This window comes from Hemitrygon akajei, chromosome 3, assembly GCF_048418815.1.
Source record: "Hemitrygon akajei chromosome 3, sHemAka1.3, whole genome shotgun sequence".
Classification (NCBI taxonomy): Eukaryota; Metazoa; Chordata; class Chondrichthyes; order Myliobatiformes; family Dasyatidae; genus Hemitrygon; species Hemitrygon akajei.
In genome coordinates, this window is record NC_133126.1 from 48,912,969 (window position 1) to 48,930,987 (window position 18,019).

Here is an 18,019-nt window from a genome sequence, read left to right on the forward strand (position 1 = left end):
CCTGATGGCAGCAGTGAGAGGACAGCATGGCCTGGGTGGTGAAATCCGCTGCTTTCCTGCGACAACGCTCAGTGTCGCTCACTTGTTTATTTATTATTATTGTTATTTGTCTCTCTGCTAGATTATGTATTGCATTGAACTGTTGCTGCTAAGTTACAAATTTCACGTCACATGCCGGTGATAATAAACTGATTCTGATTCTGTAGATGTGCTCAATGGTGGGAGGGCTTTACCCATGATGGATTGGGCCGTGTCCACTACCATTTGTAGGGTTTTCTGTTCAAGGGCATTGGTGTTTCTATACCAGGCTGTGTTGCAGCCAGTCTTCCCACACATCTATAAACGTTTGTCAAAATTTTAGACGTCATGCCAAATCTTCGCAAACTCTAAAGGAAGTAGAGGAGTTGATGTACATTCTTTATAATTGCACTTACAAGCTGAGCCCAGGATAGGTCCTCCAAAACGAGGACACCAAGGAACTTAAAGTTGCTAACCCTCGCCACTTCTGGTCCTCTGATGAGGACTGGCTCATGGACCTCTGGTTTCCTTCTTCTGATACTGAGGAAGAGGTTGTTGTTAAGGTACCACTCAACCAGACTTCCAATCTCCCTCCTATATGCTGATTCGTCACCACCTTTGATTCGGCCTATGACAGCAAACTTGAATATGGCACTGGAGCTATGCTTGGCCACATAGTTATAAGTGTTAAGTGAGAAGAGCAGGAGGCTAAGCACACAGCCTTACTGTGCACCTGTGCCGATGGAGATAGTGGAGGAGTTGTTGTTGCCAATCCAAACTGACTGGGGTCCACAAGTAAGGAAACCGAAGATCCATTTGATTTGTTTTGAGAGGATGGTAGTATTGAATGCCTATGAGGAGAGGAGAGATTGAGTCCCACAGCTGTTCCTCTGCCTCCTGTGTCCACCCCTTTGTTGTCCTAATCTCTGGAGCTTTGGTCTTTAGCCTCTGCCTGTGTGCAGGTAGGAGAAGTACAGCCAAGTGATCAGATTTTCTGAAATGTGGTCTGGGCATGGAACAGCAAGACTTCCTTATCTTAATATAACAGCAGTCTAGTGTTGGGACCGCTAGTGCTCCAGGTAATATGCTGATGATAATTGGGCAGAGATTGGTCAGGGGAGTCCCTGACTATGATTTGAAATGGGTTGGGATGGATGGTTTCTTGTTGGAGACAGCATTATACAGCATCTCAAGTGCTTGATTTATAGTTGCCTGCTGGTGGTATGTAAACTCTAGTAAGGATTACGAACGAGGGAGGGAGGCAAAAGAGGTGGGGGCGTGGCACTGTTGATCAGAGATAGTGTCAGGGCTGCAGAAAAGGTGGACGCCATGGAGGGATTGTCTACTGAGTCTCTGTTGGTGGAGATTAGGAACAGGAAGGGGTCAATAACTTTACTGGGTGTTTTTTATAGGCTGCCCAATAGTAACAGGAATATCGAGGAGCAGATAGGGAAACAGATCCTGGAAAAGTGTAATAATAACAGAGTTGTCATGATGGGAGATTTTAATTTCCCAAATATTGATTGGCATCTCCCCACAGCAAGGGATTTAGATGGGGTGGAATTTGTTAGGTGTGTTCAGGAAGGTTTCTTGATACAATATGTAGATAAGCCTACAAGAGGAGAGGCTGTACTTGATTTGGTATTGGGAAATGAACCTGGTCAGGTGTCAGATCTCTCAGTGAAGAACATTATGGAGAGAGTGATCATAATTCTATCTCCTTTACAATAGCATTGGAGAGAGATAGGAACAGACAAATTAGAAAAGCGTTTAATTGGAGTAAGGGGAATTATGAGGCTATCAGGCAGGAAATTGGAAGCTAAAATTGGAAACAGATGTTCTCAGGGAAAAGTACGGAAAAAATGTGGCAAATGTTCAGGGGATATTTGTGTGATGTTCTCCATAGGTACGTTCCAATGAGACAGGGAAGTTATCGTAGGGTACAGGAACTGTGGTGTACAAAGGCTGTAATAAATCTAGTCAAGAAGAAAAGAAAAGTTTACAAAAGGTTCAGAGAGCTAGGTAATGTTAGAGATCTAGAAGATTATAAGGCTAACAGGAAGAAGCTTAAGAAGGAAATTAGGAGAGCCAGAAGAGGCCACGAGAAGGCCTTGGCGGGCAAGATTAAGGAAAACCCCAAGGCATTTTACAAGTATGTGAAGAGCAAGAGGATAAGACGTGAAAGAATAGGACCTATCAAGTGTGACAGTGGGAAAGTGTGTACGGAACCGGAGGAAATAGCGGAGGTACTTAATGAATACTTTGCTTCAGTTTTCACTATGAAAAAGGATCTTGGTGATAGTTGTGATGACTTGCAGCAGACTGAAAAGCTTGAGCATGTAGGTATTAAGAGGAGCTTTTCAAAAGCATTAAGTTGGATAAGTCACCAGGACTGGATGAGATGTACCCCAGGCTACTGTGGGAGGTGAGCGAGAAGATTGCTGAGCCTCTCATGATAATCTTTGCATCATCAATGGGGTTGGGAAAGGTTCCAGAAGATTGGATGCTGTTCCTTTATCCAAGAAAGGGAGTAGAGATAGCCCAGGAAATTATAGACCAGTGTGTCTTACCTCAGTGGTTGGTAAGTTGATGGAGAAGATCCTGAGAGGCATGATTTATGAACATTTGGAGAGGTATAATATGATTAGGAATAGTCAGCATGGCTTTGTCAAAGGCAGGTCATTCCTTACGAGCCTGATTGAATTTTTTGAGGATGTAACTAAACATATTGCTGAAGGAAGAACAGTAGATGTGGTGTATATGGATTTCAGCAAGGCATTTGACAAGGTACCCCATGCAAGGCTTATTGAGAAAGTAAGAAGGCATGGGATCCAGAATTGGCTTGCCCACAGAAGGCAGAGTGCTTGTAGATGGGTCATATTCTGCATGGAGGTCAGTCACTAGTGGAGTGCCTCAGGGATCTGTTTTGGGACCCTTACTCTTCATGATTTCTATAAATTACCTGGAAGAGGAAGTATAGGGATGGCTTAGTAAGTTTGCTGATGACACTAAGGTTGGAGGTGTTGTGGATAGTGTGGAGGGCTGTCAGAGGTTACAGCGGGGCATTGATAGGATGCTAAATTGGGCTGAGAACTGGCAGATGGAGATCAACCCAGATAAGTGTGAAGTGGTTCATTTTGGTAGGTCAAATATGATGGCAGAATATAGTATTAATGGTTAGACTCTTGGCAGTGTGGAGGATCAGAGGGATCTTGGGGTCCGAGTCCATAGGACGCTCAAAGCAGCTGCGCAGGTTGACTCTGTTTTTAAGAAGGCATATGGTGTATTGGCCTTCGTCAATTGTAGAATTGAATTTAGGAGCTGAGAGGTAATGTTGCAGCTATAAAGGACCCTGGTCAGTCCCCACTTGGTGTACTGTGGTCAGTTCTGGTCACCTCACTACAGGAAGGATGTTGAAGCCATAGAAAGGGTGCAGATGAGATTTACAAGGATTTTGCCTGGATTGGGGAGCATGCCTTATGAGAATAGTTTGAGTGTACTCGGCCTTTCCTCCTTGGAGCGACGGAGGATGAGAGGTGACCTGATAGAGGTGCATAAGATGATGAGGGGCATTGATCATGTGGATAGTCAAAGGCTTTCTCCCAGGGCTGAAATGGTTGCCACAAGAGGACGCAGGTTTGTGGTGGGGAGTAGGTACAGAGGAGATGTCAGGTGTAAGTTTTTTACTCAGAAAGTGGTGAGTACATGGAATGGGCAGCCATCAACAGTGGTGGAGGCGGATACGATAGGGTCTTTTAAAGGACTTTTGGATAGGTACATGGAGCTTAGAAAAATAGAGGGCTATGGGTAAGCCTAGTAATTTCTAAGGTAGGGACATGTTTGGCACAACTTTGTGGGCTGAAGGGCCTGTATTGTGTTGTAGGTTTTCTATGTTTCTGTGCAACTCCCTAGGTAAATAGAATGGATGGCATTTGATCATTACGTGTTCAAGTTCAGTGGGACATGAGTTTGGCAAAACTGCCACATTGGAGCACAACCAAGAGTTTATCATGAAACACACACCACTACCTTGTATTTATTAAATAAAGGGGATGTTTCAATTTTTGTTGTGCTGATTGCTGTTATAATTCTCTACTTGTCCTTCCTGAAGGAAGAATAGGAAGCTCTTTTCAATACAAAAGCCAATAACATTAGAGGTGAATACCAACTCTTAAAATTGGAGGACAGCAGCTTGATTATTGGATGACAATCATTATTTAAGGGTTCCTATTCATGTTTCATTATTTATGGAATTATTGGAAAGTAATCATCTTAGTTTCAAGATACCAGTTGATGAGACTCAATAGGTCATAACTTTGGCTCAGTAATCTTCAGCTACTTTATCTGGGACTGACCATCCCTCCACTGTTAAGGTGGGCAAGTCAGTGGCATGTGGAATCTTACAGTGTAATGTGATGAATTTTGGAGATGTTTAATAAAGGTCAGGCCCTAGGGAGTACTTGGTGTTGTCACGGATGTGGTGGATCAAATGGCCTATCTCTGTGCTGTATGATTCTAATTTCATTTACCTTTCTTTCAAGTGATAAAGATGACAATCAATCGGCTTGATTAGTAAGTTAATGTGTTGTATGTAGCAAGGTTAGTTGGACAATAGGAGTGGCTCATATCTCTCTATTTATTTCCTATCCACATGCCTGACCAATTTTTTTAAACATTGCAATTGAACTTGCCTTACCACCTCCTCTGGCAACTCATTCCATATGCCCACAAGCCTCTGTGTGGAAAAACTTGCCCCTCAGTTCCCTTTTATATATTTCCCCACTCACCTTAAACCTACGCTCCCAAGACTAAGACTCTCTTACGCTGAGAAAAAGACTGTGACTACCTACCCTTGTGGAAGTCATAACAAGGCAAGTGTTAAAATAATGACCAGACACAGATATTTTACAGGTGGTGTGTTTTCAACCCAGGTGAGGAAGGTCTCTGAACAGCAGTTTCCCGCTGCACAGCATGGGGCTGGGCCCATTTGGCATACCAAGACAAAATAAAGATGCAGTTTGAACCTAGTTATGGCACTTATGGAACTAGGATGGCACTTACTATTATTCAATTATTTTACTAATTCTGAAGTATTATTGACCTTTAACATGTAGATTCTATTGGCTATTAATATCTGTATTAACATAGTGTTATTGATGATTAATTATGCAAATATGGAATTTGTACATCCACATGGTTACCAATTGGTCAATATCTCTATCCATGTAGTCAATTTCTGTATAAAAATGGCATTTTTTTGTTCAAACTTTAGACTTTGGTGACAGAGGCCATGCTGTTCACCTTGTGCATAGGTAAATAAAAGTGTGATTGAGGAATTAGTGCAATTTTTAAGGGTCCAGTTAATTTGTGACAACATCCTATTTATGCCCCTCATAACTGTATAAACTTCTCCTGAGGGTCAGCCCTCAGGTTCCTTTACTCAGGGGAAAACAGTGCCAACCTATCCAATCTCTCCTTATAGCTCAAACTCTATAGTCCAAGTACCATCCTTAAAAATCTTTTCTGTGCCCTCTCCAGCTTTATTATATCATTCCTATAGCTGGCAACTGGAACTGCAAACAATATTTGAAGTGTGGTCTCACCAATATTTTGTACAACTGTAAAGGCTGATTTATAGTTGTGCGTCGCATCTACACCGTACCTACACTGTACCCTACACCGTAGGGTGACATGCACCTCCCCAAAAAACTCACTCACGCGTTGCGGCAATGCAGACTGCAACAACTGTGATTGGTCCGCTTGGTAGCATCGCATTTCCTCCTACACACTTCCGGTTGCTTCATGTCTGTACACCGATGCAAAATAGATGAACCAAATCGTCAAATCTACCTGCCAACATGCAAAAATGTTTGAAATGCATTTCCTCGTCCATGTCTCTCATGAAGAAACTCAACACTGTGGCATAGAAACCCCACCGCCAACTAGCGTTTTGTCGCACACCAACGCATGCTCGCTACGGCGTAAAGTGACGCAGAAGTAAAAATCAGGGCTATGGCATAGGCTGCGGCATAGCCCGTACGCACAAGTATAAATCAGCCTTAATGTGACACCCAAATTCCTGTACTCAATCCCATGAAGACAAGCATGGCATTTACTTTCTTCACCTTCATTGCCATTTCAGCAAAGTACACTCAGCAGCCACAAATATCTAATCATCCAATCACGTGGCAAAAAGCACACAGACAAGGTTAAGTGGTTCAGTTGTTGTTCAGACCAAACATCAGTGTACGTATTTGAAAGCTTGGATTTCTCTGTTCAACAAAACTCCTCAGTACAAAAAGAAGTAAAAATTACAGAATCTCATCTAAATTTGTGATTGTTTTGCTAGAGTTATATAAAGTATTTGAATAGTTATCTAAGCCAGTAATTGAAATGAAAATGTATTTTCCAGGTAGCACAAAACAATCATGTAACGAAATTATAATGATTCATATTTGAATTTCAGACTGCAGTGTACTGCATTCTACTGTAATTGCCAATTTTGCATCACAACATATTTAGAGTCTTGTCAATGGACCAAACACAGCAAACAGGACCAGCTTAGACAGATATCTTTTACCAGCATGGATAAATTGGGCAGATCAGCTTGTTTCCATACTTTATAACTCCATGAATCTATGAAGAATTAACAGCAAACCAAAAGAGGCGTTTGATGACACAAATTTTGAACTGTAGACTTTGCTTAACCAGAAGGCAAACTGATTAGCAAGCACAAGAGAGGTTCTGAATAAAATTCGGCGTGGGTGAAAATCCAGTTAACAGAATTTTTGGTAGTTTTAAATTTATGGAGAAGTAAACTTGTTATGCAGAAGTTATTTCACAAATGGATTCTGAAGTTCTGCAAATATGATGTTATGTTCTGTAATACAATGTGAGGGCATTTTGTATCTGAACAAAATATGTGTACAATGTTTCACTTATTAACTTAAATAAATGGAATGCACCATCATTTTCTGTATATGGCATTCTGCTGATGGCAAAAGGGCATAAAGGTTTCTAGTCTGTGTTTGCAAAAACGTTTCAACTGCAATATTAGTAAAAAAGTAGTAGTTAGTAAGTCTGAACTGGAACTAAGACAGAGAAAAGGTAATTAATTAATTCAAACACCAACCTGCCACCCATCTTTGATCTTCTGATTAAAAATGCCATATTCATATCTTATGCCATACCCATATGCAGCTAGGCCCAGTGTTGCCATGGAATCAAGGAAACAGGCTATTGGAAAAGTACAAGAGGAACACAATTTAAAAATGGAAGCAAAATTTTACCAAAAATTCGCAGGTGATAGTCCACATACTAGAATTACAAATCACAACAAATTAAACAGTTTTACCTTATTAATATGCTAACATTAACTCAACAGATGAGATTATATACTTCAATGAAATGAAATGCCCCATTAATAAACAACACTGCAAATTCCACGATACATGTTGGTAGGATATTCCTACAGAATCAACTAAATGATACAAAGAATAAATGTCAGTTTTTACAATGCCCTCAGAAGATGGACTTTTGTAAAAATAGACACCTGTATTCAGTAGTGACTTGGGAGCCCAAGTTAACCTCATTACCCAAGATATTATTCAATTACCAAATTATTCAACAATTTTCAGCTGTATATGCATTTTTCCAGGGTTAGCTGACTTTCTGGTTGTCTTTTTTTTCCAAGTATTGTTTTGTATTTATGTGAATAAATGTATCCTAACATATAGAACTTCAAACTTTCTCTTCTTTGAAGAAAGTAAATTTATATTGTGAGATACAACGGGAACTTGTTCATGCTTTGGGCACAGTAGGATATGAAACGCTGCATCTGACAGGGCAAATTTGTGAAATGACAACATTCAGTTATCCCACACCTATATATTTGTGAGAACTATGAATAGAACTTCCCATAAAAATAAGAAGTCTCCTATTGAAGGAGCACCAATATTTTAAATTGAAAAGCAGATAGATTTCTCTATCTTAGGGATGCATGGAAGGTAGAAATGTGGGAGAATAAAATTACCTGCAAGCCTTCCTAAGCCTCCATTACCAAGACCAGCATCATTTTCAATTTCCTCCAATTCCTCAATATCTAAACCCATCTGTAGCAAACAAAGAATACAATAACATCAGACACAGATCCGAGGAACCAATTCTGTACATCCATTTCAACATTAAACTGACTTCAAATGATTTAGATGAAACCAGAAAGGCAGTAAGGATAAGATCCAAGGCATAATTTTATATAGCAATGCAATTTATGCAACCCTTTTACATTTAAAACCATTAAAATAAATCAGAATAACCATCTCAAAACCAGCATATCTCCCAAATTCTTTTGCTTACAATAAACTGTTGTCAATATGCCCCACCCCAAATTAAAGACAAGTACATCACTGCCAAGATGAATATTTCTGCCACTAACCCAGCATGTCAATAGAATGTATATCATAAATCATTCCTGAATTTGTCTTTCGCCATGTTTTGTAGATAGCAATTTCACCTGGATTTTTTTCTCTCTCTTTCTCTCTCTCACTTAGTTCTGCTCACAGATTTTGTTCCTGAAAATATCAGTCAAGTGCATAATAGGGGAAGCATAATGGCAAACTGGTGGTGATGCTGCCTCACAGCTCAAGTAACCTGGGTTCAATCCTGATCTCCAATGCTGACTGAATGAAACCTGGAACTCTCCCTGTGAACACACAGATTTCTTCTAGGTCCTTCAGTTTCCTCCTGAATCCCACATGTGTTCATTGCTCCTGTGTGCAGGTGAGAGATAGAATCTTTCAAGTTGGGGGGCAGGGATTAATGGGAAAGAGGAAACAATAGATTATTGAGAAAATTTGTAGGGTGCTCTGTAAACTGGCAGGTTGTGCGAAATTCAAATCTTTTATCAAATTCAGCCAAGTACATATATAAATGGTTGTAACAAACAAAACACAAATTCTTATGTATTACCACAAATTAAGTGAAGTGGCCTATCCAACTCTTAAAACAAGTGTACAGTAATTCTTGCATGCTCATTTTTCTTGTTTCAAAACTAGGCCAAATATAATTTGAGGGTTCTAATTTTATATTCTCTAGTACCCTTTAAAAGAAAAAGAATTGTAGTAAAGGGCAAATTTAATGTCAGTTTTTATTTATGAGTAAAAAAATATCCAAACTCTTTATAAAATTAACAGGTAAAATAAAAATCTGAATCATAAGATAATGGTACACATAGCCAAAGGCTTTGTTATAAAGCTTGGTTTTAAGGAGCACCTTATAAGAGGAAAGAAAAAGGTGGTTATGAGTGAAAACTCCACAGTTTTGGTTCTGGGTGTGGTAGTGAGGCAGTCCATAAACTTCTTTTAGCCCATTATCAGTAACTACAATGCTACATTACTGGTGAAGTAAAGGGGAGGCAGTACTCTGAGCAATTAGAGCTCAACTGCATAAGAACATAAGAAATAGGAGCAGGAGTAGGCCATCCAACCCATTGAGCCTGCCCCGCCATTCATGGCTGATCTGTCCATAAAATCAGCTCCATCATCCCCATAACCCTTAATTCCCTTACTATGTAAAAATCTATATAACTGTATCTTAAATATATTTAGTAAAGAAGCCTCAACTGCTTCCCTGGGCAGAGAATTCCACAGATTCACCACTCTCTGGGGAAAAACTGTTTCACCTCATCTCCATCCTAAATCTTCTCCCCTGAATCTTGAGGCAATGTCCCCTAGTTCTAGTCTCACCTACCAATGGAAACAACTTTCCTACTTCTATCTTATCTACCCCGTTCAAAATTGTGTATGTTTCTATAAGATCCCCTCTCATTCTTCTGAACTCCAGAGAGTATAGTCCCAGGCAACTCAATCTCTCCTCATAGGTTAACCCCTTCATCCCTGGAATCAACCTTGTGAACCTGCTCTGCACTGCCTCCAAAGCCAGTATATCCTTCAAGTATGAAGACCAGAACTGAACACAGTACTCCAGGTGTGGCCTCACCAGTATCCTGTATAGTTGCAGCATTACTTCCCTGATCTTGAATTCAATCCCTCTAGCAATGAAGGCCAACATTCCATTTGCCTTCTTAATAACCTGTTGTACCTGCAAGCCAACTTTTTGCGATTCATAAATAAGCACTCCCAAGTCCCTCTGCACAACAGCATGCTGCAAGCTTTCACCATTTAAATAATAATCTCCTCTTCTATTATTCCTTTCAAAGTGGATGAAATCGCATTTACCAACGTTGTATCCCATCTGGTAGACCTTGGCCCACTCACTTAACCTATCTATATCCCTCTGCAGACTTTCCACCTCCTCTGTACAATTTGCTTTTCTACTCAGTTTACTGTCATCAGCAAACTCAGTCCCCTCTTCCAAACCATCAATGTAAATGGTAAACAGCTGCAGGCCTAGCACTGACCTCTACAGCACCCCACTCACCACTGACTGCCAACCGGAGAAACACCCATTTATACCAACTGTCTGCCTTCTATTGGTTAACCAATCCACTATCCATCCCAATACTCTTCCTCCAACTCTGCATCCGTTTCTTATTTATAAGTCTCTTGTGCGGCACCTTATCGAACGCCTTCTGGAAATCCAAGTATACGACATCAACCTGTTCCTCTCTATCTACTGCACTCATTATGTCCTCAAAGAACTCCAGTAAGTTTGTCAAATAGGACCTGCCCTTTCTGAATCCATGCTGCATCTGTCTAATGGAACCACTCCTTTCTAAATGTTTCACTATTTCTTACTTAATGAAAGCTTCAAGCACTTCCCCGACTACAGATGTTAAGCTAACTGGCCTATAGTTGCTCGTCTTTTGCCTACATCCTTTTTAAAAAAGTGGTGTGACATTTGCTGTCTTCCAATCCTCAGGGACCTGCCCAGAGTCTAGAGAGTTTTGGTAAATGATTACCAACGCATCTACTATAACCTCCGCCAATTCCCTCAGTACCCTGGGATGCATCCCATCAGGACCAGGGGACTTATCTACCTTCAGGCTCTCTAGTTTGCTCATCACTATCTCTTTAGTGACAGTGATTTTATCGAGGTCTTCACCTCCCATTTCGTCTATAACATCACTATTTGGCATACTAGACGTGTCCTCCACCATGAAGACCAACACAAAATAGTCGTTCAAGGCCTCAGCCATTTCCTTATGACCCAATATCAATTTCCACTTCTTGTCTTCTAAAGGACCTACATTGACTTTAGCCACCCTCTTCTGCTTTATATATTTATAAAAACTTTTGCTATCTGTTTTTATATTTTGTGCTGATTTACTTTCATACTTTATCTTTCCTTTCCTTATTTCTTGTTCAGTTGTTCTTTGGTGCTTTTTAAAGTTTTCCCGATCCTCCAGTCTCCCACTACTCTTTGCAACTTTGTACACATGAGCTTTTAATTTGATACTATCTTTTATTTCCTTAGTTATCCAAGGCTGGTTCTCCCTACACTTACTGTCCTTACTTTTGACTGGAATATACTTTTGCTGAGCACTGTGAAACATCTCTTTGAAAGTATTCCACTGTTCCTCAACTGTCCTACCAAATAGCTGCAACACGATGAAGCTGGATGAGATGAATTTAGACTGCACTATCAATGTACTACCCTTGGATTGGAGGAAGACAGAAGGAATGGGATGAAAATGAGTTCTGGAAATATGATTTAACAACTAATTGAAAATGGAAAAGCAGAGGAATCTGGGATCACAGCGCAATCCCAGGATCAACATTTGAAAAGAAAGGGTAGCTTCAAATCTGACTGAGACTAATCATCTTGTGTCTTGATGAACTGAGGAAGGTGTGAATGCTTGAAGGGCGCCTTTACAATTAAGAATTTGAATTAAGCTAAATATACCTTTCAGCAGTTGTCAGTGATATCTCTCAATACTCAGCATAATACTTGGCAGCCAAAGCTGTACTGCAATGATTCAAACTGGGTGTCCAAATGATGTAGTACAAATTTCCCAAAAAGTAATAATATTTGAGGTTAATAATATAATGCTTTGTAATTTTTTCTTTAAAAGAAAATCATTTACTGACCTGGTACATAGCTTCATCACATGAACTTTCTATACCCAAATTAATCATCGTATTCTGCAAGGTGCGACCCATGTAGAACTCCAGAGACAAATAGTAAATCCGCTGAAAAATAGTTATCTATTATGTGCAAATGCAAATTAGACATCAATACTAAGAACTACATTTTACATAAATTTCATGCTGATTCTGGAATCATCAAACAATAAAGCCCATTGTACCTCTGTTGAGCCTTTGAAAGAGTATCCAGTCAATCCCATGTTCTATTCTTTGCTATAGCCCTGAAAATCACGTGGATTTTTTTGTGCATTGATTATAAATCTTTAAATTAATGAAAACATGTTTTCTCCATCTATTCTATCAAAATCCCTCAATTTTGAGCTGCTCCATTAAATTCCTACTATTTTCCTTTGCTCGGAGGAAAATAATCTCATCTTCTCTAATTTAAAGAACTTCCGTGTCTATCACTGGTATCGTTCTGATAAATTTCCTACACCAATCTAAAGCATAGTGTCCAAACCCTATCTTAGCTGAATACTATGCTAGGATTTATATAGGTCCATTTCAGCTTCCCTAAATTCTGTATCCTCTGTCCTACTTGTAAAGTTCAGGATCCCATGTTTATTGAAGAAAAATTAATTTCTTCTGTAACCTACAAAGATGGACTTGAGTGCTTCTGTAATCTGTTCATCTGTGTACCTTGTAAATAATACAATTTACCTGACTCTCCCCAGTTTGGTTTGCAAAGTGAACTGCTTCACACTTCGTTATATTTAATTTGATCTGCCATTTTGCTATCAATTTTATCTGCTTATGTTCTTCTCAAATATGCTAAGAGGTTCTTTATTTGTTTCCAAATGTCCATTATCTGAAAATGTTTTAAGTTATGCCCCTTAAACCAGACCATATATAATACACGAAGGGTCTCAGCCTGAAACGTCAACAGTGCTTCTCCTTACAGATGCTGCCTGGCCTGCTGTGTTCCACCAGCATTTTGTGTGTGTCATATATAATACAATAAGCTCTGGGCCTCAATACTATGTCCAGGCAAATATAATTACAGTGGCATGCAAGAGTTTGGGCACTCCTGGTCAAAATTTCTGTTACTGTGAATAGTTAAGTGAGTAGAAGATGAACTGATCTCCAAAAAGTCATAAAATTAAAGATAAAACATTCTTTTCAACATTTTAAGCAAAATTAGTGTATTTTTTTGGTACAATTTTAGAGTGAAAAAAAGGAAAGGAGCACCATGCAAAAGTTTGGGCACCCCAAGAGACTTAGCTCTCAGATAACTTTTACCAAGGCCTCAGAACTTAATTAGCTTGTTAGGGCTATGGCTTGTTCACAGTCATCATTAGAAAAGGCCAGGTGATGCAAATTTCAAAGCTTTATAAATACACTGACTCCTCAAACCTTGTCCCAACAATTAGCAGCCATGGGCTCCTCTAAGCAGCTGCCTAGCACTCTGAAAAATAAAATAAATGATGCCCACAAAGCAGGAGAAGGCTAAAAGAAGATAGCAAAACATTTTCAGGTAACCGTTTCCTCAGTTCGTAATGTAATTAAGAAATGGCAGTTAACAGGAACGGTGGAGGTCAACTTGAGGTCTGGAAGACCAAGAAAACTTTCTGAGAGAACTGCTCATACGTTTGCTAGAAAGGCAAATCAAAACCCCTATTTGACTGCAAAAGACCTTCGGGAAGATTTAGCAGACTCTGGAGTGGTGGTGACCTGTTCTACTGTGCAGCTACACCTGCACAAATATGAACTTCATGGAAGAGTCATCAGAAGAAAACCTTTCCTGCATCCTCACCACAAAATTCAGCATCAAAAGTTTGCAAAGGAACATTTAAACAAGCCTGATGTATGTTAGAAACAAGTCCAGTGGACTGATGAAGTTAAAATAGAACTTTTTGGCCAAAATGAGCAAAGGTATGTTTGGAGAAAAAAAGGTGCAGAATTTCATGAAAAGAACACCTCTCCAACTGTTGAGCACAGGGGTGGATTGATCATGCTTTGGGCTTGTGTTGCAGCCAGTGGCATGGGGAACATTTCACTGGTAGAGGGAAGAATGAATTCAATTAAATACCAGCAAATTCTGGAAGCAAACATCACACTGTCAGTAAAAAAAAAAGCTGAAGATTAAAGGAGAATAGCTTCTACAACAGGATAATGATCCTAAACATGCCTCAAAATCCACAATGGACTACCTCAAGAGGCACAAGCTGAAGGTTTTGCCATGGCCCTCACAGTCCCACGACCTAAACATCTTTGAAAATCTGTGGATAGACCTCAAAAGAGCAGTGCATGCAAGACAGCCCAAGAATCTCACAGAACTAGAAGCCTTTTGCAAGGAAGAATGGGTGAAAATCCCCTAAACAAAAATTGAAAGACTCATAGCTGGCTGCAGAAAGCGTTTACAAGCTGTGATACTTGCCAAAGTACTGATCATGCAGGGTGCCCAAACTTTTGCTTCGGGCCCTTTTCCTTTTTTGTTATTTTGAAACTGTAAAAGATGGACATAAAAAAGTAATCTTGCTTAAAATATTAAAGAAATGTGTCATCTTTAACTTTATCCCTTTTGGAAATCAGGTCATCTTTTACTTGCTTAGCTATTCACAGTAACAGAAATTTTGACCAGGGGTGTCCACTTCTGCATGCCACTATATATAGTTTCCTCCAGGGCAATTTGTATCCAAGCTGCAACTTTAATTCTAAACACAAGGTTTTCAGATGATTCTCTGGAAAGTTTAAACTCATTTTGCAGGGGGCTGAGAACCAGAGCAAGAGGTCAGTAAGGGAAGGATCAGACTGGAAGGTAGATGGCAGGAAAAGTATTGAAAGGCAAACTGATAATAAGAGGTATGATGGGTTAGATAGTTTGAAGTGTGCATATTTTAGTGCTAGGAGTAAATTGGGTAAGGTTGATGAACTTAGAGCATGGATCAGTCCATGGAACTATAATGCTGAAGCCATTACTGAAACTTGGTTGAGAGAGTGGCAGGAATAGCTGATTAATGTACCAGGTTTTCAAAATTTTAGAAGAGATAGGAGATGTAAAAGGGGGGGGGGGGGGGGCTGGAGTTGCACTCAGGGACAATATCATAGCTTCACTCGGAGACATAACGGAAGGGTCAGACACTGAGTCTATTTGGGGGGAAACTCAGGAATAGGAAGGGTGCAATCACACTAATGGGATTGTACTACAGACCCCCTAATAACCACTGGGAGATTGAGGAACAGATAGGTAATCAGATTAAGGAACTGTGTTAAAATAACAGGCTGTTGTCATTGGGGATTTCAACTTCCCTAATATAAACTGGGACCTTCTTAGTGTAAGGGGTTTAGATGGGGCAGAATTTGTTAAGTGTATCCAGGAAAGTTTCTTAAATCAAAATGTGAATGGCCTGACAAGAGGAGTGGCTGTACTGGATATGGCGTTGGGTAATGAACCTGGTCAGGCACTTGACCTTTCAGTAGGTAAACAGTTAGGAAACAGTGACCACAACTCCTTAACTTTCAGGATATCTATAGATAAGGATAGGTATGGTCCTTGTGGGAGAGTTTTAAATTGGAGTAGGGCAAATTATGAGGGCTTTAGGCAGGAACTAAGTAGTGTTAATTGGGAACACTTTTTCTCTGGCAAGTCTACATCAGAAATATGGAGGGTGTTTAAAGATCATTTGCAGAGTACAGGAAAGGTATGTTCCTGTTAGAAGAAGGACAGTGATGGAAAGATTAAGAGACCCTTGGATGTCCAGAGATGTGATGAATTGAGTCAAGAAGAAAAAGGGGAAGTATATTAAGCTTTGGAAGTCAGGATCAAATAAAGCACATAAGGGGTGTAGAGAAGCCAGAAAAGAACCAAAAAAGGGAATTGGGAATGCCAGAGGCCATGCAAAGTACCTGGCAAGTAGGATTAGGACTAAGGCATTCAATACATACATCAAAATTAAGAGGATAACTAGGGAGAGGAGGTGGAACCACATAAGGATAAAAGGGGGGAACATTTGCTTGGATGCAGAGAATATAAGTGAGGCACTTAACTAGTACTTTTCTTCAGTATTTACCACGGAAATACTGAAGAAATGGAGGACCAGGAGATCAGTGCTGTGTGTATAAATACATTGGGGCATTTAGAGATCAAGGAGGAAGTGTTGGGTTTCCTAATAAGTATTAAGGTGGCCACAGTGCCTGATGGGATTTACCTCAGGTTATTGAAAGAAGCAAGAGACAAGATGCTGGGTCCTTGACCAGTATAGTTGTCTCCTCGCTAACCACAGGCGAGGTCCCAGAGGACTGGCAAGTGGCTAATGCTGTAACTCTATTTAAGAAGGAAACAAAAAAAAAGTCCTGGGAACTATAGACTGGTGAGTCTCACATCAGTTGTAGGGAAACTGCTGGAGAAAATTCTTAGGGATAAGATGTATATGCACTTGTAAACACATGGCCTAATTAGGAAGAGCTAGTATGGCTTTGTGCATGGCAAGTCATGCCTTATCAACTTGATTGAGTTTTTTGACAAAGTGATGAGAAAGATTGATGAGGGTAGGGCAGTGGATGTCGTCTATGTGGATTTTAGTAAGGCATTTGACAAAGTCCCTCATGGGAGGCTAATCCAGAAGATTAATACACATGGGTCCACAGCAAATTGGCTGTTTAGATTCAGAACTAGCTTGCACATAGAAAACAGAGGGTAGTGGTTGAAGAAACTTATTCGAGCTGGAGGTCTGTAATTAGTGGAGTTCCAAAGGGATCTGTGCTGGGACCTCTGCTGTTTGTAATGTATATAAATGACCTAGATGAAAATGTAGATGGGTGAGTTAGTAAATTTGCAGATGATACCAAGACTGGTGGAATTGTGGATAGTGTAGAAGATTGGCAAAGAATACAGCACGGTATAGATCAGTTACATATATGGGCTAAGAAATAGCAGGTAGAACTTAACCAGAATTAATGTGAAGTGTGGCACCTCGGTAGGGCAAATGCAAGGAGACAGTACACTGTTAAAAGTGGCTACACAGGTTGATAAGGTGGTTAAGAAGGCTTATGGAATGCTTGTTTTTATTAGTTCAGGCATTGAGTTCAAAAGTCAGAAGGTTAGGTTGCAACTTTATAAAGTCTGGTTTGGCCACATCTGGAGTATTGCATATAGTTCTGGTTGACCCACCATGGGAAGAATGTTGAGGCTTTGGAGAGGGTGCAGAAGAGGATTACGAGGATGCTGCCTGGTTTCGAAGGCATGTACTATCACAAGAGGCTGGATAAACTTCGGTTGTTTTCTCTGGAGCCTCGGAGGTTGAGGGGGAGTCTGATAGAGGTTTACAAAATTATGAGGGGCATAGAGTGGACAGAAAGTATCTGTTTCCCAGGACTGAAATGTCTAATACTAGAGGCCATGCATTGAAGGTGACAGGGGGTAAGTTCAAGGGGGATGTGAGGGGTAAGTTTTTTACTCAGAGTCATGGATACCTAGAATGCACTGGCTGGTGCGGTGGTAGTGGCAGATATATTAGAGGCTTTTAAGAGACGTTTGGATAGGCACATGGACATGGTGTAGGTAGGAGGGTTTAGTGTGTGGGTGTTTTTGATTTGCTGTTTAGCTGGTTTGGCACAACACTGTGGGCCAAATGGTCTGTTCCTGTGCTGTACTCTTCTGTGTTCTATGTTTTAAAAGAATCTGCAAATGCTGGAAATCTAGAGAAACACATACAAAAAGCTGGAGGAACTCAGAGGCTTAGGCAGCATAAACAGTTGATATTTCAGGTCAAGTCCCTTCATCAGGACTGGAAGGAAGGGGAAGTAACCAAGGTGGGTGATGGAGGATGAAATGAGAAGTTGAGAGGTGATAAATGGAAAAGGGAGAAGCCTGAAGGAGGAGGAATCTGAACTGGACCATGGGAGAAAAGGAAGGAGGAGGGGCACCAAGGGGATGTGATTGACTGCTGAGAAGAGAA

The 18,019-nt window shown here is 40.3% G+C and overlaps 1 protein-coding gene across 1 annotated transcript in view; it reads right to left on the reverse strand.

Annotated features, from left to right (window-relative positions):
* Positions 1–18,019, reverse strand: part of pygl (phosphorylase, glycogen, liver) — a 136,241-nt gene that overhangs the window by 107,226 nt on the left and 10,996 nt on the right. The window contains exons 2-4 of the mRNA XM_073038980.1: positions 12,066–12,167; positions 8,051–8,129; positions 7,151–7,254 (exon numbers count right to left, since the gene is read on the reverse strand). Of these exons, the coding sequence (XP_072895081.1) occupies positions 7,151–7,254; positions 8,051–8,129; positions 12,066–12,167 (285 nt within the window). The remainder of the gene's footprint in view (positions 1–7,150; positions 7,255–8,050; positions 8,130–12,065; positions 12,168–18,019) is intronic.